At 33.3% G+C, this 27,312-nt stretch overlaps 2 protein-coding genes across 9 annotated transcripts in view; one reads left to right on the top strand and one right to left on the bottom strand.

Moving 5' to 3' along the window:
• The window catches only part of SUPT3H (SPT3 homolog, SAGA and STAGA complex component), a 291,243-nt gene that overhangs the window by 236,502 nt on the left and 27,429 nt on the right, over window positions 1-27,312 (bottom strand). The window lies entirely within an intron of this gene.
• RUNX2 (RUNX family transcription factor 2) overlaps window positions 17,243-27,312 on the top strand; it is a 257,072-nt gene continuing 247,002 nt past the window's right edge. Inside the window, exons 1-2 of one of the 4 annotated variants that reach the window (XM_058183448.1) lie at window positions 17,243-17,422; window positions 17,641-17,754. In XM_058183448.1, the coding sequence (XP_058039431.1) occupies window positions 17,697-17,754 (58 nt within the window). In that variant the 5' untranslated portion in view covers window positions 17,243-17,422; window positions 17,641-17,696. Of the gene's footprint in view, window positions 17,423-17,640; window positions 17,755-27,312 lie in introns of those variants that run through there. The other 3 variants (XM_058183463.1, XM_058183489.1, XM_058183482.1) reach the window with 3 other exon arrangements.

The following is a 27,312-nucleotide window of genomic DNA, read 5'->3' on the forward strand; positions in this document are numbered from 1 at the left end:
ATAAGTAGTTTTCTTACAGTTTTTCCTGAAATCTACCATTTCTCTTCTTCTTTACATAACTTTGAAGTCAACCCACATTATGTAGTCTGTAGTATGTTACTGTTCCCATTATATATAATTTCAGTTGTTCAACTGCACCTTATTTTCTATTCATTCCGTTAAGTGTCTCTTGGAAAAATGACTGCCTTCCAACTTCACTGCTTCTCATCTTCTATTTTAACAACAATAAAGTTTTCCTATAAACTAGAATATAATAAGATCAGTCATGTTCTTAAATCCAGTTAGAAAACAGAAACAAAACTGCTCTGATCTCCTCGTATTTATTTGAAAAAAGAACTCTGCAGTAGACCTTGGTCACTAAAATCCAAACAGTAAAAAAATTATACTCTATAAGTATTTTTATAAAAAGTTTTATTATGTAATTAAGATGCTGATCTTTTTTTAAAAAAAAATCTGTTTTTTTAAAGAAATAGGCAAAATATTTTTTAAAAAACCCTGAAGCATAGGTTTTTTAAAAAAATTCTGTTTATGTCTTCAGAAAGAACATTCCGTATAATGAAAAACATGACCAAATTTTTCACAGTACATCACTATAAAACCCTGTAATTGACTTCTGGGGTTGGTTTACTTTATGTCTATTTTTGTCTACATAGAAAACAGAAATGATGTGGTAAAAGACCAAAATGCAGGTCTCATTGCAGGATAAGGCTCCATCCTGATTAACAAAGTAATATCATGTTTTCTCTGGGAAACATGCCCATTTTGTAGAGGAGAATTCAGTGCACATGAACCATCATTACAAAACATACACATATACATTCAATAGAGACATAAAAGTCCAAAGATTTGATCTATAAAGTCAAGCTCCCAAATTTTGGTGAATGATCATTTGCTTTAACTGGACAAGGATGGATGTGCTAAACCAGGGCTGTCAAACTCCTGGCCCATGGGCCGGATGTGTTACACACTGGCCACACCCACCCATTTTAGCAAAGGAGGGGAAAGTCTCAATATGTCACATGATGACGTGATGTGAGTTTAACACCCCTGTGCTAAACTCTTACACCCAATGGAATATAATTTCATCCGTAACTTTTATTATATATTGAACAAATAAGGTGAATTTCACATTTTTTTTCAAAGGGCAGTACATAAGATTATTAAGCCATCATTCATTATTATTTATTTAGTTCAACCTGAAAAGTCTTACATTTAAATATAATTTATCCACAATTTACTAAAAAAATCAAATGTGCTATGAGACCAGAAAATCAGTTTGGCAGAACATAAATCTCTTCCCTTATAGCCAAAACAATAATCTACCAAGATAAGGATCATGGGACTACCATTCCCCAGTAGAAAGAGGGGAAAATGGGAGTAAGGAATAAAGCAATATTTTATAAGAGTGGAATACTCTTCCTTAAAGTACTTTTTTCAGGCTTTGAAGGTCTTGAGATATGCAGTAAAATGATCTTAAAGATAAAATCTTTATTTTTTTCTCCATTCATTCATTCATTCATTCATTCTGTATGTGTGGACTGAATGTATTTTAATTAAAAGAAATTGAAATATGCATTTGAGAGCTTATTTTTTTCAAATAAGTTTGAAAACTTCATAATTAAAAATCAATAAAATTAACCCATCAATTTGCTATTTAATTTCAGCAGTGAAACCTGAGGGATTGCTAATAGGGGAAGCGCTTCAATTCATTCTTCAACACACACTTATATATTCTGTTTTCATGCACATACCTCCAAAAGATGTCAACTTTCCATTCTTTAAGTTTTCTCACTGACCATTTTCCTATCTCACATTTATTTATTTATTTTGTCGAATACATATTAAATAATATATATAAGTATAAGCATGAATTGAATACATGAAATGAATACAATTAAAGGGAACATTAGGACAGGAACAGTAGGCACACTGGTGCTCTTATGCACGCCCCTTACAGACCTCTTAGGAATAGGGTGAGATCAACAGTAGACAGTCTTAGGTTAAAGTTTTGGGGATTTTGGGATGAGACCACAGAGTCTGGTAGTGCATTCCAGACATTAACAACTCTGTTACTGAAGTCATATTTTCTGCAATTGAGATTGGAGCGGTTCAGTTTAAATTTGAATCTATTGTGTGCTCGTGTATTGTTGTGGTTGAACCTGAAGTAGTCGTTGACAAGGACATTGTAGCAGATGATTTTATAAGCTATGCTCAGGTCATACCGAAGCCGGTGGAGTTCTAAATTTTCTAAACTCAGAATTTCAAGCCTGGTGACAAGGTATTTTCTTCCGAGCAGGAGTGGAGGACTCTTCTTGTGAAATATTTCTGGATGCGCTCAATTGTATTAATGTCCGATATGCAGTGTGGGCAGTGATGGGATTCAGTCAGTTCGCACCACTTCGGGAGAACCGGTTGTTAACTTTCTGAGCAGTTTGGCAAACTGGTTGTTGGAAGAAAGCATTAGGGCAGAGAACCAGTTGTTAAATTACTTGAATCCCACCACTGAGTGTGGGTTTCAGACAGATGAGCTGTATTCGAGAATTGGTCTAGCAAATGTTTTGTATGCTCTGATTAGTAGTATAATCTTACCGGAGAAGAAGCTACGCAAGATTAGGTTTACAACTCTTAATGCCTTTTTGGCGATGTTGTTATAGTGGGCTTTGGCACTTAGATCATTTGATATGAGTACTCCAAGGTCCTTGACAGAGTGAGGGTCATCTACAAGGTCATGTCCACCTAGCTTGTATTTTGTGTTCTGATTCTTTTTGCCAATGTGTAAGACAGAGCATTTGTTGGTTGAGATTTGGAGTTGCCAATTTTTTGACCATTCCAACACAAAGTCAAGGTCTTTTTGAAGGGTAGCAGCATTGTTGGTAGTATTAAATAGTTTAACATCATCGGCAAAGAGAACGCAGTTACTTATAATATGATCACAAAGGTCATTTATCTATAATATGAAGAGTGTTGGTCCTAGAATGCTGCCTTGGGGGACACTGCTATTAACAGGTGCAGGATTTGATAGGCACTGCCTATTTTGACCACTTGTTGCCTGTTTGACAGGAACGCAGTTATCCAATTATGGAGGGGTCTGGAGATGCCGTAGGATTTTAGTTTTAGAAGTAGTTTGTCATGTACTACTGAATCAAAGGCTTTACAGAAGTCTATGTAAATTGCATCTATTGCTTTGCCCTGATCAAGATTTGTAGTCCATATGTTTTTGCAGTGTAGAAGTTGTAGATTACAGGATAATTTTTTTATGAAACCAAATTGTTTATTAGAGAGTAGGTTGTTTTGTTTCTAGGTGGAGGGTAATGGATTGGTTGATGATTGATTCCATTACTTTGCAGGTGACCCAGCATAAAGAGATTGGTCTGTAATTTTCAACTAGGCTGGGGTCTCCCTTTTTGAAGATAGGGATGACCATGGCTAGTGACCATAGATTGGGAAGGGAGCTGGTCCTGAAAGATTTTTCTAAGATTATGCTTAGGGGTTCTGCTATAACAGTGGAAAGCTTTTTTAAGAAGTATGCACATAGTCTATCAGGTCCAATAGAGATGGTTTCAGTCTATGTAATTTCCAACATTATCTTCTGTGAAATCTATTTGTGTTAGATCGTTGTAGTCATTATTGGTATGACTAGGGAATGTTGGGCATGAGCCATTGCTGTTAACATGATCATTATATATCAGACCAAAAGGCAGACTGAACCTGTTTAAATAGATTTATGTACATAAGAAGGGGGAAATGCTACTCCAGTAACAACAATAGACTTACAGATAGGATTTGGAATCTAAGATGAAAAGAAGACGTTTTATCCAGAATTGCATAGCAAACAAATTTCAGCAAGTCAAGACAATTTCCACCAGGAGAACACAGCTACAGGAACTAAATCTATTTTGTTTAGCTTTGCTATGCAAGGAATAAGAAGCTCAGTTTTGGTTTTGGTTTTTACACATGTTGTACACTTTATTAGAATACTTTGGGCCAGGTTAAGACTTTCATGTCCCATCAGCAAATAGAGCTGAAAAGACTGTAAACCACCATCAGATGCATGTTCTCCAGGCTTATGAGACATAATTGCATCACCTATTCTGCTATCAAGGATCACTTAATAACATTATATAAGGCTCAACATTCTACTTTGTCCATTGAATCCTTATGCATGAAATCATCTTCCATTAACTAACATGAGGAAGCTTGCTTTTAATAATTATTTTTAAAAAATCATTTAATAGAATACTAACAAGTTTTAAAACCTCTGAAAAAAGCAGTCATACACTATAATATGTAACAAAAAACCAAAGAATATATAAAGTTAACATCTACCAAATGATGGCATTGTTACAGATGAGATCTTTGAGTCTCTTCATAATTAGCACAAGTCCAGGAAAGAAAGAGTGATTTGTCTGTACATTCTCTTTGACAAATAATGGACAAAAAAGAGAAAAACATCGGATGAATGGGTGTCGTAATGGTCAGAGCAAAGTTGGTTTCGAGTGAAGCTTGACTCTCAGCAACTTCTTCGATACATTCATGTAGTTTTCTTGTCCATCAAGTAAACATTAAGAGAACCAAAACACCCAACTAAGGAAAGCTGGCCTATAAGATTAATATGTAATATTATGCTACAGAGACAAAAAGCCAATGTTTTAGAAACAACAGCTTGGTGTTTTATATTAATGAAGCTTTAACATTAACTTTATAAACTGTAAAACTGGAAGCACCCTTTTGCTTACACGTGAATATGTCTGTCTATCAGTCTGTCTATCTATCTACCGTGTTTTCCCGAAAATAAGACCTTGTCTTATGTTTTTGAACCCTGAAATAAGTACTTGGCCTTATTGCCATCCGCTCAAAAGCCCAATTTGGCTTATTATCGGGATGACTTATTTGGGTATCTATCTAGCTAGCTAGCTAGCTATCATCCATTTATGTGTTAATTCTAGCCTATGTACAATAATTTATATTGTAATAAAATTGAGATATTTTTGAATTTGCATAGCTAAAGTCTGTTTTTGAATGGCTACAAAATATGAGCAACATCATAATAATGTGATAGAGGGAAGATAGAGGTTCCCTTCACTGTGCTTGGTTTTATAATTTCTGGTAGTATCTCTGGTAGAAGACAATGACCTTTGGGGCAGATGACAACAATGTATTTTGGCAAATGAGCTCAGCGTGTAAGTTAGCTAACAAATTAGCTTCCAGAAACCACTAACAGTAGCTTGCAGAGTCACAGCTGTTGATCTCAGTTGAAATGCATTGTTTGCAGAAGATTTCTAAGCAGTTTTCAAAGATGTGCCTTGTGTAGGGCGATAGCCTGGAAAAACATATAATGCAGAAGTAGATTTGTAACTACCTTTATAAAATGGCAATGGTTTGTTGTATTAGAATAAAGTGACATATCATATCATGTAACACATCAGTATATCATCTGCTATGCAAAGGCTTGGAACAGAAAGCTCCTAGTAAATTCAAATTAGAATTAGAGTTTTAACAGAATATATTATTAATAGGGTAACAAAGAAGAAAAGTACTACCACAGGATTTGGAGCAACAAGGAAATAGGAGGAATAGGAGTACATTTTCATAAACTTGTGGAACTTAAGGAAGGAACAATTTTCTTTCTAATTCTGAGAACATGTAAAATTAAGAAAACACTTATTATTTAGATAAGTTTATATCATTCTCTTGTGCTATGGTAAATTTAAAAATGCTCTGGATCATAGACAAAATGTTTAGCGCAATGTGAAATTTAGTGTTTGTCAATATGGACTCAAACTAATTGTGATGGACATAACTCCATTTGATGCCAATCATTTCAAAGAGACTGAGGGCAAATTTACAGATGTGCACATACAGTACATGAATATTAGCAGGAAGAAAACCACTTGTGTTTTAAAAGTTCTAGTTATTTCATAACATATGCCCGTAATATTAACCCTACGCAAAGAAAGTTAACCTAAATTATTTTCGTAGAACAACAATCAAACGTTTTTCTTATTTCTCAGATAAGTACCAATTCCTTTTATTCTGTAACTGTATGCATTCCCCAGACACAATTCACATTCACACAACTCTATGTAATGCAACAAAGTAATCAAATTACAACCCACAACTATACTTAGCCCTGTTCATGAAACAAAATTAATACCAATATTTCAGGTATAAAAAAATAACCTTAGCGGAATTAAGAAAACAAATCAATGCATTTATATATACAACCATAGAGAATATCATCTTCCAAAAATGCTAAGAAAACGTAACTTGTAAACAGAAGTCAATGCCTAAATTCTGTAGTCTGAAATGAGGATGGGGCAATGTAACTGAGCAGTAAACTACCAGCCTTTTCTCTCCCTGCCCACAAGCCCAAACCCTCAGTGATTCTTTGTAATTTGTCTGAAGTAGTTCCAAATTAGGTATTCTCCACAGCTCTTTCATCAATATATGTTTAACTTGTAGAGATGCCACAAATTTTTACAAGTGTTTCATTTTTCAAACGTCTGGTATCATTTTTCTTGAAACTGAGCTATAAACAATACTGCTGCGCAGCTACAGCAAATCCACCCAAAACAAAATTGAGTACCACAAAGTAACAAAGTGATATTTAGCCAGTTTAATAAGTAAAACATCACGTAAATCAGCAAAGAAACAACAAATGTCACAAAATACTATAACATGGAAAGACAACTGTAAAAAAAAACAAAAGAGAATTGAGACTGTCAGATATAAGTATATTCTATTCAGTGTCAAAACTGCGAAACATAATTAATATTTTATTTTAATTTTAATATAATTAAAAATATAATTTTTATTCTTAATCTAATAGAAAAAGAATATGATTTAGACTCAACTACTGAATTTGCTTTATTTCAAAATTGTTCCTCAGACTCTTAAATTTGATTCAGATTATGGTAGAAGAGTTAGTTCAGGCCTGTGGGAACTGTGGAAACATCTTGTCATGTTATAGCAGCTTAACAATTTGTTCCCAGGTATTTTTTTTAAAAAAAGTTACTGGGGTGATGGTTCTTTTAAAGTCTTCAGGTTGGGCACCTTTTCTTTTAATCTTTGAAACTAAAAATTTGGTTAGAAACTGGAATTGTGTTTGCTTTCACAATTAAAACAATACTCTATGGGTATCCATGTGAATGAATGAATGAATGAAAATAAATACACACACACACACACACACACACACACACACACACACACACACACACTCATTCACATAGATACACATTGAGTATTATTTTAATTACATACACAGTGTAATTTTGTGTATTTTATATACATACACAGAAACACACACATACATGCTTGAGCAGGGGGTTGAACTAGAAACCCTTCAAGATCCCTTCTAACTCAGTTATTCTGAAACTTTGTCAATATATGGGTGTGTATTTTATACACACACACAAACACACAATAATCTTGATAGATAAGAAAAGTTTCACACAATTATTGTGATATAAAACATATTAAGATCTTAATATGTGACTCAGTGACTGTTCAAAATTACAATGGCACTGAAAAAAAATGACTTACGACCATTTTTCACACTTATGAACGTTATAGCATCCCTATGGTCACGTGATCTATATTCAGATGCCTGACAACTGACTCACATTTATAATGGTTGCAGTATTTTGGTCCCCTTTTGTAATCTTCTGACAAGCTACGTCAATGGGAAAACCAGATTCACTTAACAACTGTGTTACTAATTTAACTCCAGTGAGTCATTTAACAAATGTGGCAAGGAAAGCTGTAAAATGGGGCAAAACTCACTTAAGAAATTTCTCATTTAGAAACATAAATTTTGGGCTCAATTGTGATTGTATGTTGAGGATTAGCTGTATTGTATAAAGTAATTTGTTGTACAAAAAATTAAGTAAATTGTAAAATAATTCAGTTGACATCTTTAAAATTTCTATACACCTTTTTTGTATTTTTACAGCATACGAGGGAGGGAGGGAGGGAGGAAGGGAGGGAGGAAGGAAGGAAGGAAGGAAGGCTCATCAGGAAGGAAACCACATCTCTGCAAAATAATGAATAAACAAACAAAATTATGACTTTTGGGAGCTTGTTACTATCTTTGCAAACTTGCAGGGACTCCATAATGTCCAATTGTTTCCAAATGAGTGGAATACTTGGAGAAATGGCAGATGCTTTGTCACTCTTTTTAGCACTACCACTACCAATAAGACCAATAGGACATGAATAGAGTACATTTTATTAAGATGTTACAACTGCATCATTTTATCTTCTGTTGCTTCCTCACTCTGTATGAGGGAATTCTAACATGAGAAAAATGTAATGCTACATTACAGGTCTTTCAATATACATTACTGAACATCAACATTAATAATAAACATAGTTCAAAACTGGTTCTTTTTCTCTGATGTCTTATGCCCAAAATAAAAAACACAAGTGTTTTAAATGCAAGTCTAACGAAGCGATCAATTAAAAGTTTGACATAGAGTGTGTCAAACTCGTGTCGTCACGGCAGCGTCACATGATATATCGTGACTTTCTTCCCCTTCGCTAAACTGGGCATGGGCGTGGCCAGCGCATGACACATCCTGCCTCCGGGTTGTGAGTTTGACAGCCCTAACATAGAGGAAATAAAAGTATTGCCAAATTACAGTCCCATCTATAAATTTTTGGAAACAGTTACTGAATTTAATACACAAAGCCTGCAAATTAATAGTTATTTCAGTAAAGAAAAATATTTGTAGCTCAGGTTGAAATGAGGGGGTCCTTGGTGCTCTCTGACCTTAATTGTTTTCTTGGAGATGCTTCATTACCCAAGTCATTTCATTAGCACTGATGATGTTACCTAGTTTTAGCAACGAAATGTCTGCAAGAAAACAACCAAGCTCAGGGAGCACCAAAGACCCCTCATTTCAACCCTGAGCTACAAATATTCTCCTCTCTAAGCTCAGAGAGTGCCATGAAACCGTAATAATCATTTTGTTCTTTCTTCTTCTTTTTAATAATGCATAAACTGATAGGAGATTGATCACTCTATGACTACTATGAAACAACATCCCAGGCAAAAGAACATCCCTGACTTCCTTCCCTAACAAGGAAGAAACTGGACCTGGGACAGTCTAGAAGGACTTTTTGATCTAATGCATTTACATCCCCAGATAAATTCTGTATGAAAAGCTTTAATTATTATAAGATTATTTTTAGTCTATGAGCCACTCTATTTGAATCTTGAGATTCCTCAGTCAGATCACCCTGAGTAAGAGCTTTGGACTGATAACAATAACTGCAATCCTACCTACATATATTTGAAAATAAGTCTCATTAGCAATTAAGTATTTCAAAATATTCCATTTTTCATGCATCATCTCTGGCATTTGTTTGACTTCAGACTTTTTCAAAACAAACATTTTTCACTGAACAACACGTATTTTCAACAATTTCAGTTTAAGATATTATCTTTCTGGGGACAGAGAGTCATTATTTCAAAACCCGAAAAGAATAGATATCTCCAATTGGATGTTCATGATTGCCAAAATACTGAACAGCATCCCAAATTATATAAAAAATTCTTCAGGGTATTAGATAAGAGAGTTGTGCAGTACATTGTATCTGAAAGGACAAAATGCTTTGGACAGAAGACTTATCAACAATTCTTAACCCCAAGAATCTTTTGACAAAACTGTAATGCAGCTGTGGAGGGAAGTCATGCAATCCTGTTTTAAAGAACTGCCAAACAGTGCTACATGAACTCCTTTATTTTTCTTTCAAATCTGAAGGACTGCACAGCTCTCTTAGATACATAAAGCAGTATCACCTATAAGAACAACATATATACCGTATATACTCGAATATAAGCCGATCCGAGTATAAGCCGAGGTCCCCAATTTTACCCAAAAAAACTGGGGTAAACTGGGGACTCGAGTATAAGCCGAGGGTGGGAAATGAGGCAGCTACCGGTCGGGGAAACCCTCCCTCCCTCAGCCGAGAAGGCTGGCGGCTCCCCCGCCCCGCCCTCTCACTGCACCGGCAGGGCTTCCCCGCGCTAATGCAAAAGCCCGCCAAGTTTGCGCCATCCGGTATAATGTGAAAAGAAGAAGAAAAAAAAAACCTCGAGTATAAGCCGTATATACTCGAGTATAAGCCGAGGGGACGTTTTTCAGCACAAAAAACGTGCTGAAAAACTCGGCTTATACTCGAGTATATACGGTAGTCTGTAGCTAATTAAATTGAAGCTTAAAAATAATTCTCTGTAACAAAGACATAGAAACAATGCCCAGTTGTTAAAATGAGAAACCAGTTCTTTTTCATATCTGAACTTAATAGATTTCACTCCTTAATCTACCTACTTCCTAGTGCACTGAAAGCATCTGGAACAAGTATAAATGTGAAGTCAGGACAAATGTGCATTGCTTGATTACACTTTGCAAGGCAAGAATTGACTATAAAATCATTCATCAAAAATTATGAATAACGCAAATACTCAGCTATAATATTTCAACCTGAATCTCTATTGAAGCTTTAAAAAATTAGTTTATATTTTTCCCTAGTGCAAATATTGTGAGGTAATTTTACAATTGCAGTTTAAAATCTGCAATTGCAATTAGTAAAATAAATGAAAACTCTATAAGCAGGAGTGAAACTGGCATGCAACTTAAAAACTGCCATGAATATTGCCTAAAAATAAGCTTACAATGGCTATTTTAAAGGCTGTGTGTGGTCTTACCCATATATTCTGGCAAGATGCAGTTTCTCCAACCACAGCTAGAGTCATCCAAAAGCAGTGGCACTGGAGAGTCTCTGTCTCACCTGTCAAAGTTGAAGAACGCTGTTCAGCAGACCACCATGAGTCCATGGATAGGATCCACAGCACTGAGCAGCTGTTCCTGATAAGGTTTCTTTAACTATAGAGGAAATCCTTTCATAAGAGAATCACACTTAATGTGTGTGTACTAGCACCCATGCAGAACATGATTGCGCCGAAGGAAAAGAGGAAAAAACTCCAGTCTGTTACAATAATTACCCTCTAGTTGGATATTTGCTAATTTATTAACTTACACCAAACAAATAGCTTGAGACATAAAGACACTTTCTATATCAATTATTAAAATAATTTGATAGTCCAGTAATATGAAGTTAAAGACACATCTGATTCATTTTGAAGGGATTTCTTTGTTCCTATCCTAAATAAAGAATATTTCAAACTGATGAAAAGTTTAGTTGTGGCTGAATTATTTTTCTTATAGCAAAATAAAATAAACTCAAAAGTAAATAATCTCAAAAAACTTAAATCAAAATAATAAAAAAACTTAAATTGAATAACCATTTGTGATATTCCTCTCTCATACCAGGCTTGGCCATTCTGCACTTAGATGGTACGTATGTGGATGATGAATTATTAAAACTTATTTTTTACGTATGTGCGGCTGTTATCAAAAGAACAATTCAGTTCTCAAGCTATGAAAATTCCTATACTTTAATTACAGGCAGTAATCATTTCACTAAGCAAAAAGGCTCTCAAGAGATTGCTTGCATTTTCTTGGAATATATATTTTTAGAGTACTAACTAGCATAGTTTGGGTATTATTTTTCTTTGGTTTTGTCAGTAGCATGTTTGAAATAAATTTTATTAAGTGGTAGTGTAAGTAACATTGCATTGTGGGTAGCAGTTTCCTGTTTTAACCTAGCCACATCCTCAACTGTTATGTGAGACAAGTTTCCCATATTTTGTGCAAAACAGATTTTTTTTTCTTCAATGAAAACTGAGACTGAAGGAGCAAAAAGCAATAATGGTTTAAGTTTCTGAAGGTAATGGTTTGTTATATTTAAATACAAGCTATGCTAACATACTGCACAAATTCCAAAATGCAGCGATATAGAATAAAATATTTATTAAGAGCAACAGATAGGAAAAATAATTTTACCACTATTTTCTCTAATAATCTCTAGTGATTATATGAGGCAGAGATATTAATATACCTTTTGTGACATTAGTTCTCTCTAAAACTGATGAGAAAATGGCTTGGCACAATTCAGTGTGCAGTACCACATCTTCTTTAAAAGATAAAACTCTTCCTACTAGTGTTAAATATTGCTATTTAAACTCAATTGATTAAAAAACCCAAGTATCTACTGCAGTTGAAGTATATGTACATTACTATGATTCTCTTTCCTTAACACCACACTGATTATTCTTATGATAGCCAGAAAATTCATAAAAATGGTTCTGTTCCCTTAGAATCTCTCATGAAGGAGAACATCCTATGATCTGTCAAAGAAAGCAGAAGACAAGTTGGGGATTTCCCCCCCTTATTTTTACTCAATCAAAAGCTGTTGAGGAGCAATTTTAAAATTCCTAATCGAACTTAATAAGGCTTAGTTACTCTTAAGGCTTTCTCAAAAATTCCTGTTTTTCTTTTTAAACAGGTTGCGACAGATGATCAAGGATTACTCTGGTGAAGCCTATGTTTTATACTACAGCTCCTAGCAGCTCAAAACAACACTGCCATTGTTTAGGACTCCTCAGGAAAACCTCAATGGACAGTTTTTCTAAACCTGATCTAGGATATGGTGTATTCTCTCCCAGTCTCAGCCCTAGCTTTTCCCAACTTTTATCCCAATTGGATAGAAACAAAAGTACACTTCACAATTTTGGTGGATCCCAATAGGCATCCTCCAGAATTGTTAAGACTAGTTGTGTTTTTATCAAATTAGAAAAGAAATAATACTATATCCTAAACAGAGGAAGAGTACGCTAGTTTCTCCTTCCATATCAATACATTCATTCAACATTTAAGCAAAATGTAGCTACTGCCTCCACACTACATTTATAATTTCATTCTGTCCAGAATATGAAGATTTGAGACAATTCAAGCAGATAAACAACCTATTTCGCATCATGCATTTTCTGAACAAGCAAAGATAAGCTTGAAAAGGGGGGGTTGTGATTACTTTTTCTACTGCTGGTTCAAAATTTAATAATGATGTTTTTGTTTTGTTTTCAGCCATATTCGTTGAGATTTTCATCTCAGAAGATAGATCTCAAAAAAAAGAAAAACTGCATTACTTTAGTCAACTACAACTCCATCTTAAATTATACTCTGAAAACAGAAGAACAGATTAAGCATTCTCTTTTGTCCAACTGAAAATAATTTTTGTATCTGCAAAAAAAAGACATATTACCTTCTAATAGGAGACAAAGGAAAACGATTTCAGAAAACAAAAGAGCTATTGTTTAAATAAGCGCTTAATCTATTATAGGGAACATGTTTTAGACGTGACTAATCTTTAATTCCAAGTGGCTAATGTAATATAGCAATAAAGCCACTGTGAATATTGTGCATAGACCAAAGAAACACAGGGTCAAATCCCCACTTAGCTATGATACTTGCCAAGTGATTCTGAGCCATTCATTATCTCTCAGATTAATCTAACTCACACTGTTGCAACAACAAAAAATAAAAAGGGAACTTCTAGGGAAGCCTCTCTTCATTTCTTGCAGCCTACAAGCATCATTAAATGAAGGCAAAATGGGAAAATGTTATTAATATATTTACTAGCACTAGGCATACATCCTATGAATTTCTATACTAGCTCTTCTTAAATTAAGAACGTTATTATTCCATACTGAAGAATAAAGCATAACAAAATAAAACACTCCCAGAAAAGTTTTCCAACAATATTTATTGGCATGCATGGAACATCTTCAAATTTGTCTACTATGTAGTAAAACGGATTGTGGTGTTCTTAAATGTTATCATTTCTTTAGGCAGCTACATATATGAAAAACTGGCGAAGTAAAGTGTTTGCTTTTTAATGGGAGCCTAGCACTGCTGATTATATTGAAGCTATTTTAAAATTGTAACTTCAAGTTCTGACAAAAACATGTTGATGCAAAATACTGAAATACTATAATTATACATGTTATGTTTGAGTGTAGTTTGCTAAATAAATTAAGGAAAGACAATTATAAGATATAAAGTTTGAAGAATGCTAGAATAGAAAGCAGAGTGACTTTAGGCAGGTTATGGAACAAAGTTATGCTTTACAATATTACACCTTTCAAATAATGCAATAATTGACTTTATATTTCATAGATTCAAATGTAAAAGAGCAATGTCTGGAAGTTGGTGAAAACCCATCTAATAATCGCGTCATTATGTTATTTATTGTGGTGAACATCATCTATATGCTACCGTTGCAAGAAATTCTGTTTAAACCTGTTATAAAAATAAATGTCTACAGTACAAATAAACCTTCTAAAATATATGCTTTATACTGTGCACTCTTCCTAAATACTTGTCTATGTTCACTTTTAACTATTTCATACAAGCAAAGACTATAGGTTTCCCAAATAGATTTTGGACATTTTGTGATTCAATAGCTTATATAAATAAATATAAACATCACCTTATTTGTGATTCTATAGCAAAATAAATCTGATTATTCTGATTATGCTTGTGCTTTTTTAATATCAGATGACAAATGTCTATTACTACAAGTTGGACCAAAATCTTTCCCTATTCATTGCCAAAGACATCTTTTGGCCAAATCAACCTAGAAAACTGAATATTTATTTTTAGATGAAGAAAAAGATATAAGCAAGAAAACCTGCTTCCCAATGAATTGCAACACCAGATTCTAAATAGCCGCGCTGTAACCTACTAAAGAGATAGCTGTTAATGTTTTCTTCATCATTTTCCTCACAAATTATGGAAAATAGTGGTTGATCACCACAATTTCTTTGGAAATCCACCTTGATATAGAACTTTTTCAAACAAAAGAGATCATTATGTATCTCTCCTCCAGTTTTCTAGGTACAATTTTAGAGGATACAGATCATAAGTTATATTTAAAGACCTATCAGAAGTTTTATTTTCTTTTTAAACATGTGTTTTCTAACGATAGTTATTGATATGTTGAGAATTCTAAACAAATCCAATACAACAAATAAATGCAAAACAAAACAGCAAAAGATGTTAAAAGATGTCTCTTACAGTCAGATTCATTGCTCCCTACAAGATTCTGCAGGAACCTAAAATTTGAACTCATGCATTAATGGAAATACAAAACAATTATACCCAAAATATTTCAAATAAAGTTAAAGAAAATATTTAAGAAATATATTGAGAGAATACTACAAGAACTCAGATTTCTGTAATATCAAGATATCAAAGGTAATCTAAGTTAGACGTGTTTAGCCAAAAGTACAATTTCTAGAGTTTTGTCCCAAATTTGTGATTTAAAGATTTTTTAAAGATATTTTTTCATTTATCAATTATTTTGGCAAAGAAAATTATATGCATTTATAAATTGATGTTTAATAAATTAAATTACATCATTAACATAGTAATCCTATAGAGGCTTACCTGGGAGAGTCCTATTGGACTGAGTGGGGGGTAGTTGTGTGTAGACTCAGAATGCTATGCATGTCTATTAGATTTTATTTCAAATATTCATTCATGCATAGGAACACACTGTAACAAATTAAAATCTAAAATTGCTATTATATTAAAATTTACAAAATCCTCTCACATATGACACAATTAATTGATATAATTTTACATCTTTGTTTCTTGTGATTCTTTTAGTTGTATACTACCATTTAGAATTTTTAAATGTGTAGCATACTACTTTAGCACACTAAAAGCTTTAAAAGAGGAGAAGTATGAGATACCTTACATATACAGAATTTAGGAATATTAAAATTATGGAATTCATAAATAGATATAAAAGATATAAAAATCCAGACAAAAATTGTTTGCATTTTTTTCTTTTAAACGTACTTTCTCCCCTTTATTTATTATGTACTCATATCCCTTATGCATTATAGGCATAAATAAACTCTTTTCCTGAAGTTTTATTCACTGTCTACTTGGATTTCAATAGAAGGCAAAAATTTTTAATATTTTGTTAAACTACTATCCTCAGTTAAATTACTAAAGATATTAGTATTGAGAGTCAATGGGTCTATGACCATATTAACAAGATTACCCACAGAAACATAGGAATAGTGCCAGGGATTAGGCAGTTTCTGAAAGATGTTTTCAATTTTGTCCAAAACACAAATAGGCAAATAATGCTAACACACAATGTCTGTGCACAATATTCTTTAGTCTACACAGCATGATGCAATTTATTCTGAGGCCTAAATTACAGACAGAACACCAGCTTCATTTTAACTATGTGCATTAATAAAGTTAAAGCTTTTGATAGATAATTGTATTTTAACACACTTTAAAAGACCATATAAATTTATATGACAAACTGCCTAAGCAATGCCTATGAATCTGATTTATGTTTCAACGCAAATAAAGCATCTCCCACTGGCCTTTGAAATCTGCTTATACAGAAATCTCTCCGTCAACATTAAGTAATATTTTGTTTTTAATAGAACACATTAAATGTATAATTATTTCACATTAACTACCAGAAAGATATCAGAATACAGCATAGTGTGTCCTCTTTCTAAAATATGCAAGTAAGTCACACTATAAAGATGACAGGTTTTCTAGGAAACAGAAAAGGCTGCATATAATTGCATTTAATGTTCATTACAGAAAGCTGCCAGCTAGCTTTAGGAGAATGTAACATAGACAGACATGATTTCAGGAATCCCGAAACTAACACTTCAGTGACAGCCAATTACAGCCCCAAAAACACAGCCCCAGTAGGCAGCCTGCTAGGAGAACTTGAGGTAAGGTAAAGTTTCTCACAATGAGTTACAGATTCACAAGCTCAGGAAGACAAGGAGAAAAAGAAAAACAGAAGGAATCCAGCTACCCAGCAAATATGAAGCAGACCCCAAGATCGAGATACAATCCAAATATGTAAATTATTGTAAATCATCACTGTTGTTCAGAATTTCACACAGACATTTGTGCCAATTCTGGTTTATTTCTCCACAGACACAATAAGGAAGCAGAGGAGGTGGGGGTGGGGGGTGGGGGGAGAGAAAGAAGAGAGAAGCAAGCAGGGAAACAGAGTATTGAAGTTCTGCTGTCCATATGCTTCAACGGCACAGGAGTTGAAGCTCTTTCAGCAATTTGTATGCTCTCCAAATCCTCATGAGTCACAAAAATTAAAAAGCTAGATCCTTCTGGATTCCAGAAAGGGCCTTACCACGGGCCTTTTGTCAAACTTTAAAAGGAGGAGGAAAGGAAAAGCCACAGTGCTGGGCAGTCCCACTTTACTTGGCTTCTATGATGTCACAAACCACATGATTCTGTCTCTCCAGTAACAGGGCTTGCAAAAAAAAGGAGTTTTAAAAGCTTTTGCTTTTTTGGATTGTGTAAATGCTTCATTCGCCTCACAAACAACCACAGAACCACAAGTGCGGTGCAAACTTTCTCCAAGAGGACACAGCAAGAAGCCTTTGGTTTTTAAATGGTTAATCTCAACAGGTCACCAACAGCCACGAAGACCATCAGAGTCAGTAAGTACTCTCAAACCACATTCTGTTCGGTAGTTCTAGATCTGTCAAATAGTTCTTCATTTTCTTTTTCTGATGTTTCCTTACTTTTTTTTGCATGTTACCAGTAACGCAGCATGTTTGCTTTTTTACTGTAGTCAGAATGGAAATACATCTAGATTCTATACACACCAGACATGCTGCAAAACTTAATGGACCTTGGCTATGATTTCTGATTTCAGTATAAGGCTTCAAAGATTCTTTGCACCAGAAGAAACACCGGCAGGAGGGGAGAGCAATGGCATCGAACAGTCTTTTTAGCTCAGTGACACCTTGTCAGCAAAACTTCTTCTGGGGTAAGTCTTTGAGTTTCCAAAGATTATGAAATATTGCTGATTTTCCAAAAATAGTTTGCTATATGTGTGTGTTTAAACTTTCTAATCTAAATTAACTTGGTTTGAGTAAAACCAGTGGTAGTGCTCTTTTAATTTGAATATTAACTGAATTTGACACATTTTACTATGAACACCTGAGTGGCCAGGAGATTTTATCTTCTCTCTATAATCATAAGCAGATACTGAAACCACTGTATGGTTGTCAGATCAGTGTTCAAGGTACGATGCTGTCAATACGAAGCATAATGCATGAAAGAATGGAGAATAAGATGCCAACCTTTTAAAAGTTTTACCATGACTAAGCAGTAAAGTCACTGCAGAAGGCAAACAGGGCTCAATATTTCCCAATATCTGATGAAATTGTTAAAGACAAAAACAGTTCTTATACAATTTTTCAGTCAGACATTGGCAAGCTAAATCCACAATTAAAATTTGATTAAACCAAGTATCCTGTGGCACCTAATTGACCTGCCAAAAGTGTATGATATAATAGAGGATCTCATGCATTTGTTTCTGTTCACAGCATAAAATGCTGTTTCGCATCCACCAAAAGTTACAGGAAGTCTGTTATGCAGTTCTAAATAAATATGCCCACAAGCTAAGAAAATCCCTGGCAACAAAACAATAGAGTAGTAAAGCAGAGCAAAGACACTGATCAGTAAGATTCTACAATTGTAATAATGCATGTTAGGAAATTCTGTATAAATATCTATTAAAATTGCCACTTAAAAATATGAGATAAAAGGTTAACTAAGATCTTACTCCAACTATTTCAAAGTCTGCCTTTACGTAAGGAAAATTCTTAAGTCCCAAATAGCATCTCTGAAACCCCTTTGATCCTTCCTATTTCTGATATTTTTGAATTTGTCAGTACATATATTAATACCATATGAAATAAAAGATTGCCTATTTTAAGAAAGCATAATATGTCTAAATAGCTTCACTGATCTCTGCAGTATTTGCTGTACAGCTGAGACTTAGTTTCAAAAGATGTAGAAAAAGCTGCCTAAGGCCAAAGTCTGTTCATAGTCCTTGGAGCAGTAGCAGGAGAGATTGTTTTCCTTTTCTCTTTGAAATACTGCAAAAGTATCTAAACAATATCAACTTATAGAAAGGGAACAAAATCAAAACACTTACAATATTTTCTTAATGCTGTCCATCTTGGCTGGAACTTACGTTAGGGCTGAAAGTGAGTGATTTTCCTTTTCCTGCTAAGGAAAAAAAAACCCCGATGCTTGGAATGCTGTCACAGTGTGCACCTACATTGAACGTGTATTGTATCTAGCTGATGGTTGGAGTTCAGTTTACCCCTCCTACTTCACACGTTTCAACTGGCTCCTGTTGAAGCATGTGAATCCGCTGCAATCTTTGAGCATAATTGGACATGAAGCAAGCCTTGTACTCATGAACAGAGGAACCTATTTAATTTCTGATATGCCAAGCTTTAATGATGAGCTGGAGAGTCATATGCCTGAAAACTTAGTTTCTGCAAGATCATCTTCACATGGAATTATACTGTAATGGGCAACTAGCATGCAAGACAAAAATGCAGCAGGTATTTTCCAACTGATTCTCCCCCTTCCCCCCACCCCAAAAATGTTTACAAATAACCAGACCCTATTCCGGCTTTACAATAGAAAAAAAAATAAGTTTATATGCATAGGAAATTGTTTTTGCTTTTAATATCCACAGGGAAAACAGTGATAATTCTAATTAATATAATGTGTATTGCTGACTGTTAATTCCTCCCTTTTTGGAGAAAAGATATGGGCAAAGCAACTTTTCAAATACTTCCTATTTAAATAAAGAGGATGAAGCTAATCTAAAATAAATTTTCAGACAAAAGATCACTTTATTTGACCATTAGTTCATGGCATACAAATTCAAGCTTATTTCTCTTTAAGTACTTCTCTAAATAAATACATATATGCAAGTTAAGTTAGCTACACTAAACACTGACAACTGTTGTGTATAAATAAAGTGCTCTGATTCTTATTACCAGCAATGTATCGTGTCCCTTTAGCAATGGATTCTGAATTGATGCCTTTGCGTTCAGTTTAGTAATATATAAAGCTTTTATATTCAGTCATATTTTCCTTATTAGGCACATTGGCAAATAAAATGATATTAGGGTTTGGAAAGGAACATTGAACTTAATCAGTGTACATGTGATGAGAATGTATATAGTCTTGCCCTTGTAAATCAGGGCAATTCTGAATGTATTTTTCTATTTTCCATGTAATGATCAACATGAAATACCTAAAGTTTTAATTAAAAATAATTAATTATAGATAAGTAGCATGAAAAATATACCCCAGGTTTCTAATAACATATGTAAAAAGACTGCAGTATAATCCACAGGAACTTGTTTAAAAGAATGGAACACCTGTGTTCTTGCATAGCTTCTATTCCATTCACTGGCTTGTGAGTAAGAATTTCCAGCTGAGTTATGCCCACCATTTGCACCTGAACTTTCAGTTTATATATAAATAATACATGAGATTAAGCTACCAATTTTTTTCTTCAATTTTTTCTTGCTTCTTTTTAAGTTACTGTTTCCCGCCAAAAAAGAAAGAGGCAAGTTATATTTCCAATAATCTGCATGCTGTGGTATATTGCATATCTCACTGATTAAACACAAAAATTTAAATCACTAGTTTATAAAAATGGGTCAATTAATAGTTCCCCCAATGTGATTTTAATCCCTGAAATATGAAAATACAAGAGTTATATTAACTACAATTTATGTTATATATTGCAGAGTATTCCTATCAGAATTTGTAAAATTAATAAATCAATGTTATTAGAAACAAATGTTTTACACTATTCAAGACTAATATATCAGTTCTAAACTATTTTGAACATTGGGTAAAAAAGTGTTTTTACTTACAATAATTTTTATTTGATGATTTTACATTTAAAAATTTTAGAATCACAATATAGATATATAAATGAATTGGGTTATTTATTGAACCAGTAACTACTGATATTCTCCCCTTGTTGATCAAATACTCTAATCTGATATGATTCCCTAAAAACAAAAATGTTCCAGTTAGTTAAAAGAACACCAAAGTATTAGACACTTAAACAAACAAGTAAGTGAAAAAAAAGCTAATTCATAGGAGAGGCTAAGATTTTATCAGGCATAGAGGATTAAAATTTATTGAATAGAACCATTCACAAATCAAAACTTACTTTACTTCTTTACCTTCATACAGCGTTAATCAATTAAAACATTTTCTAGTGATTCAAAATCCATGTGCTTTTAATTTTACACATTGGTGGTCTAAAATATAGAAATGAGGCTGAGCTAAGTTAGTTTGTATAGAAACTTTTGGTTTTTTCCAACAAATATTCTACCAAAGTTTTCCTTAGAGCTGCTCTATGAAGACTGAGGCAATATTTTTATACTGTACCTCCTTGTTGAAGTAAAGGTTAAGGGTTATCAAAATAGTTCAGCTGTATATACAAAAAAAGAGAGGAAAACTTAAGTATTCACATGAAAAATCCAAGGGAACTCTATTATTTATTTTTGCATTTCCTATGATTAATGATGCACTCGTGTATACTTGAAAACTGAAGTCGTAGTAGGGCTAGCACCTTGAATTCCTTTAAAAAGTAAAGAAATGTCAAGTCTAGTACACTGAATTAACAGGCCACAAAAATATTAAAATACTCCACCATCCGTTTTAATATGCAGTACTGCTAAGAATCCTCACAACATGCTGTGATTTCTTCAGAGGTGGTCTAATAAAACCTTAAAGAGTATCTTATTTAGAAATCTTAAAATATGTTTTCTTCAGTCAACTTACTTTCTGTTTAAAGACATTATCCTAAACAAATTACAATTTACAAAAGTAAATACCACAGTGGTCCTTAGCAACGTTTTTAGGATTGCTAGCTAAAAAGTTCGGTTCTATTTCAAATGTACATTGCTGCAATGCAAATAAAACAGTCCAACATTTAAAGAGTGCATTGTGTGTTAGTGTCTACATGGTCATTTTTCTTTCAGGTAACAAAATAACCCCCCCCCCAAAAAAAAACCCATCTGAACAAATAAGGTAAGATCAAAATATAGCTCCAGCTCCCACTCTTACGGGTATTTAATAATTTCCAAGTATTGCAAACAAGAGGATATGGCACATGCAATTATAATCTGCTATAGATACCCTACCAATCCTCAAATTTAACTTCTGCAACTGATGGAATACTATTAAATCTGCACTGTTAATAAACATAACAAACTGTCCATTTACAGAATCCCAGAATATAATAAATTTGAATTTAGGGGGCTCTCTGTGACAGCAAATTTAGAACATTAAACACTATCAGAATTTTATGCCTACTAATCAATTAAATTGGTTTATTAAAGAAATATAACATTAAAAAGTACAAATATTATAGTATTTCTGTCTTTTTTCCTATGGTTTTAAAATCAAAATCAAATAAAGTTTAAAAGGTATCCCTTAAGCCACATCCTATGAAAACTTACTCGGACATTGCATTGAACAAGATAGGCCTTATTGTTTTTTCAAATGAATATGGACATAATTGGGAGTTCTATTATATAATGAAATTTGAAATAAATATATTTCTTCACTTCATTACATAATAGAACTCTCAACTATATCCATACTCATTTGAGGGGGGGGGAAATAAGGCCTATCTTGTTCAATGTATTATATTGTGACCAAAAGCTGTTCTCTATAGACTGCAGACAGCCACATAAATTCACAAATCTTTAAAATGCTTTGTTTAAGTCAAGAAGGCATTGGTATAAATGCAATAAATATATTTTAATAACAAATTACACTGCTTAATATTATTTTAGAGGAACGAGTGCAATATTGCAGCCCAACCATCCAATTTGTAGGATATTTCTTTATCTGAAACTGCTCAGGCTTGTTGTTAGCAGTGATCAGATGCTTCTGTCTTCAGGCTAATTAAATTTCCTTTTATATGTCAACCTTTATTTAAGAGTCAATATTTCAAACCTGAAATATCAAGGGGCTAACAAATATTTAAAATCTACAAAAACAGTAATTCTGCAATAAAATTCTGTGTACAGAAAAAGTATATGCTCAACTGAGCATTAATAAAGATTACATATTCACATATATCAAGAAAAAAACCTTTCAAATGTAACATTTTTGAAAGTTACAACTATCTGATTACTTAAACGCAATAAAATGAGGGGGCAGTGAATTCATAGCTATTAAGTCTCTCAATTGCAATGCATAATGCATACTAAGAATATTTCAAAGGTGAGCATTATGCAAAATATCTGAAATCATAAACCAATTTAACATCCGTTTAAAATATGTGGATTATTCATATGTATATTTCTTAGTCAAACACATCAATCTGCTCACCCATAGGACTATCTATAATCTATACAAATTGCCTTGGAGGTTTGCAAGGGGATGGGAAAGAAATGAGGAGCTACATAACAGCTGATTGTTTTAACATATATGAAAAAATAATTAAATGTTCTATAAAAATATTAGCTAAATAACAAAATCAGTTTTTCAGTTTGACTTGTACATCGGGAGTTGAGGGAAATAAATTTTGTATTCAATTTTTCTCTTTTCTTAAACTAAGAATTCACTCTACTTTCTCCTTGTATCAGATGAAGCGTGTTAACACAAAAAGACTGCATTCTGATCCAGTAACATAGTCCCAACACAGAAATATCTCCCAGGAGTAACAAAAAGGAAACTACATTATGTTTTTTGGAGGAAAACCAGTATTTTGAGAAAGTCAGGAATATTTGCAAAAGTAATACATTTATTATTCTTATAGAAAATATCCAATTGATTCTAGCAAAGGTAGTTAGACCATTATTTCTTCCTTTAAAATAATAATGAAACAATGCATTCATTGGAGTGAAACTATAGAGAATTAAAAAGAGCTTTCAGTATTTAATATACTAGAACTAAAAATCCTGTGTTAAAAACTGCTTAGGCAGAAATTCACAAATTTGTTTTTTGTTTTACTTCATTTTTATTTTAATGCACATTTTTCTTAATTTTATTCAGACTTCTACAAAATATTACTTATCTTGTTATAATCTGGTACTCTATAGCAAAATCACAACAGAAAAGCCAGAGAGAGTATTTATTTTTTACAGGAAAAATCTCAACACCGTATTTGATAATGAGACATGTAAAATTATCATGATACAAACAAGTATATTATTTTGATGTACCAAATAAAATATATATCAAATGGTACATGTAAATAGATAACATAGTTTCACAAAATGTACAAGGGTAAAAGAAAGGAGAAAAACAATAAAACGTCAGAAAGGTTAAAAACAGAACATGAAATTTTGAATCTAATAATTAAAACAGGATCATCTGTACTAATATTTGATAGGTGATGATGTGGTTACAGAGATCTTATCGTAATTTAAAAGCAGACAGCAAAGGGAACTCCCAAAACTGACCAACTTCAAACATGTTTAGCTTCAGCAAGGTTTTTCCACTTCTGATCTATATTGCACATGAAGACTGAAGAGGTATATCTAGCCAGTGTACAATAATACTTCATTCAAATCTGTCACTAAATGGATAACTGCAATAATTAACTAAGCATGCTTGAAACTCAAACTCAGGAAGAGTATATGCTTACTGCTATTACATCAAACTACCAGAAAATGTTTTAATTTTAAAATAACTTCAGTTTTAATTTTATTTAAGTCTACCAAAAGTAAATAAAAGCTCAAATAATCAATTCTTTTAGAAAGTCACATTTTTCTGCAAACCTTGTTGAAATATATAATCTTATAAAATTGTAGCTTATTTATTAACACATAATACATACAACACTGAATTACCTTTTTATATAAGCATTCGTTCCATTTGAAGATACATTAAAAAGCATTCATAGAAAACACATTTTACTTTCATAAATTCTAATATTGAACTATTAACATTTTAGTAAAAGCTAAAATGAGTATATAATCCTATGTTATTAACAGAGGCATTATTTCAGAATAAAATTATATTATCATAGCACTATAGTAATATTCATTTAGTAATTATTCTACAGTAAATCTGCCTGCAAATCCCTAACTGGATAAAAAAATGGAACAATCCAAGAACATTCCATAGAAGGGGGGCGGGGGGAATGTCATCTTTGAATCTCTCAAAATCTTGTTTTTTAAAAGTACTCTTTATTTTCACCCATTACAAACAGGTTTTGCTGGGTTTGTTGCTTTCTTATATATTTTTAAATGAATATAAACATAGCCTAGAAAAATTATTCATTATCACATTAGTGCTTAAAACGCATTAAAATTGTGTGAGACTAAACAATAATACAGAATTATTTTTGTGGGAAGGAAGGAGGAAAGAAAGCAGCTTTAAAATGCTAGGACAAAAAAGGGACTAGTCAATTACATTCTCAACTTTTTCTGCCAATAAATGCAACAGGTACTGTGCTTTCCCTAGGAAATACTTAACTACTGTAAACTCAAAGTATCTAGCCAGGAGAGTCTTTACATTGGCTTCATGTCATACCTTCCCTTCAACTATCATGAAGGCTGATACAGGAAAATTCCCGTCCCGAAGAAACAATGTCCCTATAACCCTGGACACACAAAAACAATAGAGCATGTACTTCTCTAGTGCCTGCATTACAGAGATATTTGCACTAGCGTCATCTCACCCTTATTGCATAAATACTTAGGACAGGCACGACCGTTTTAGATCTCCCTGCTGCTTTCATATACCAACCCTGCTATACCACATATAATGTTGCTAGCTTCTACACAGCAGCATGTAAAATGACCTGTGCCAAAAAATAATCCTAATGAACATGAATCCTTGTATTAAAAAATAATGTTTGTTTTATATCTTTTTAAAAACATAGCTTTTTAGAATTATATTTTTAAAAACTCTGATGTATTTTCTGTACTTTTTAATTGACTGTTCCCTACCCTCCTTATGCTGCTCTTTGAGTATAATAAAGATTTGATTTGACTAATCAGTTGTGAGTTGGCCAATCAACAATATATATATATATATATATATATATATATATATATGTATGTATGTATGTATGTATGTATGTATGTATGTATGTATGTATATGTATATGTATATGTATATGTATATACTCGAGTATAAGCCGTATATACTCGAGTATAAGCCGTATATACTCGAGTATAAGCCGTATATACTCGAGTATAAGCCGTATATACTCGAATATAAGCCGATCCGAGTATAAGCCGAGGTCCCCAATTTTACCCAAAAACTGGGGTAAACTGGGGACTCAGTATAAGCGGTGGAAATGAGGCACCACCGGTTGAAACCCTCCTCCCTCAGCTGAGAAGGCTGGCGGCTCCCCGCCCGCCCTCTCACTGCACCGCAGGGCTTCAGTCCGGTAAAATGTGAAAAAGAAAAAAAACTCGAGTATAAGCCGTATATACTCGAGTATAAGCCGAGGGCTTAAAAAACAAAACTCAAGTATAAGCCGTATATACTCGAGTATAATAAAGATTTGATTTGACTAATCAGTTGTGAGTTGGCCAATCAACAATATATGTATATGTATATGTATATGTATATGTATATGTATATGTATATGTATATGTATTGTACATTACAAACATACTGGTTTTGTGACAGCAAATAAATATTATGTCTACTTATTACAATACAAAACGTGTGAATACATCACAGATAAATATTATGTCAATACACAAATTTCCAAAAAAATTTAGATAAATGTTATAGACCGAGTCGTATTAAACATGAGTTGAAACTGATCGTTTACTGCAAGTAGCTGCAACAGAACTTCTATGCTTCCAAGTTTCTTATGATCAATAAAAAGCTTTAAAAGTTGTTGCTTTACTTTCTCCCCAACCCCAACCCCCACCCTTGCTAAATATAGTCCCTCACAATACAATTTTCACACAAATGCAAATATATCTAAATATGTGTTTTAGCTGCTTGCATGAACTGTGGCTGATGGTACTTTCTAGAATGTCTGTATACATTAGCATGCCTTGAGCAAGTCCTTTCTGCTGCACCATAATGATGTGATCCAAAAACTCAAGGGCACATTAAACAACAGACTACCTGTTCTAGCCATACTTAGGAATGTGGCCAAATCATTTTTTTTATTGATTTAACCTTTACAGGAATGTTTCATATCCTCAGAGCAAAACATTTCTAATGTATTTATAATATGATACACCTCTAAGAAGTCTATATTTACAGAGAGAGAGAGGGAGGGAGGGAGAAAGAGAGAAACAGAGAGAGAGAAACAGAGACAGAGAGATCCAAGGTATAATACTGTCTCCCTCAATGTTTGCAATCATGTTCAATTTTTAGGTCTGTTGATTAACAAGCTTTCATTATTTTTAAAACTCCACTTAATTGCACTGGAGGGACATGAAGAGCAATCCTCTAAATGCCATTCCTACTCATATACTATTGAAGTAACTGGCAGAGTAGGAACCATGGCCAATAGACTATGCATGCATAGAGTTATTATCAAAACATAGACATA

Source organism: Ahaetulla prasina, chromosome 1 (genome assembly GCF_028640845.1).
Source record: "Ahaetulla prasina isolate Xishuangbanna chromosome 1, ASM2864084v1, whole genome shotgun sequence".
Classification (NCBI taxonomy): Eukaryota; Metazoa; Chordata; class Lepidosauria; order Squamata; family Colubridae; genus Ahaetulla; species Ahaetulla prasina.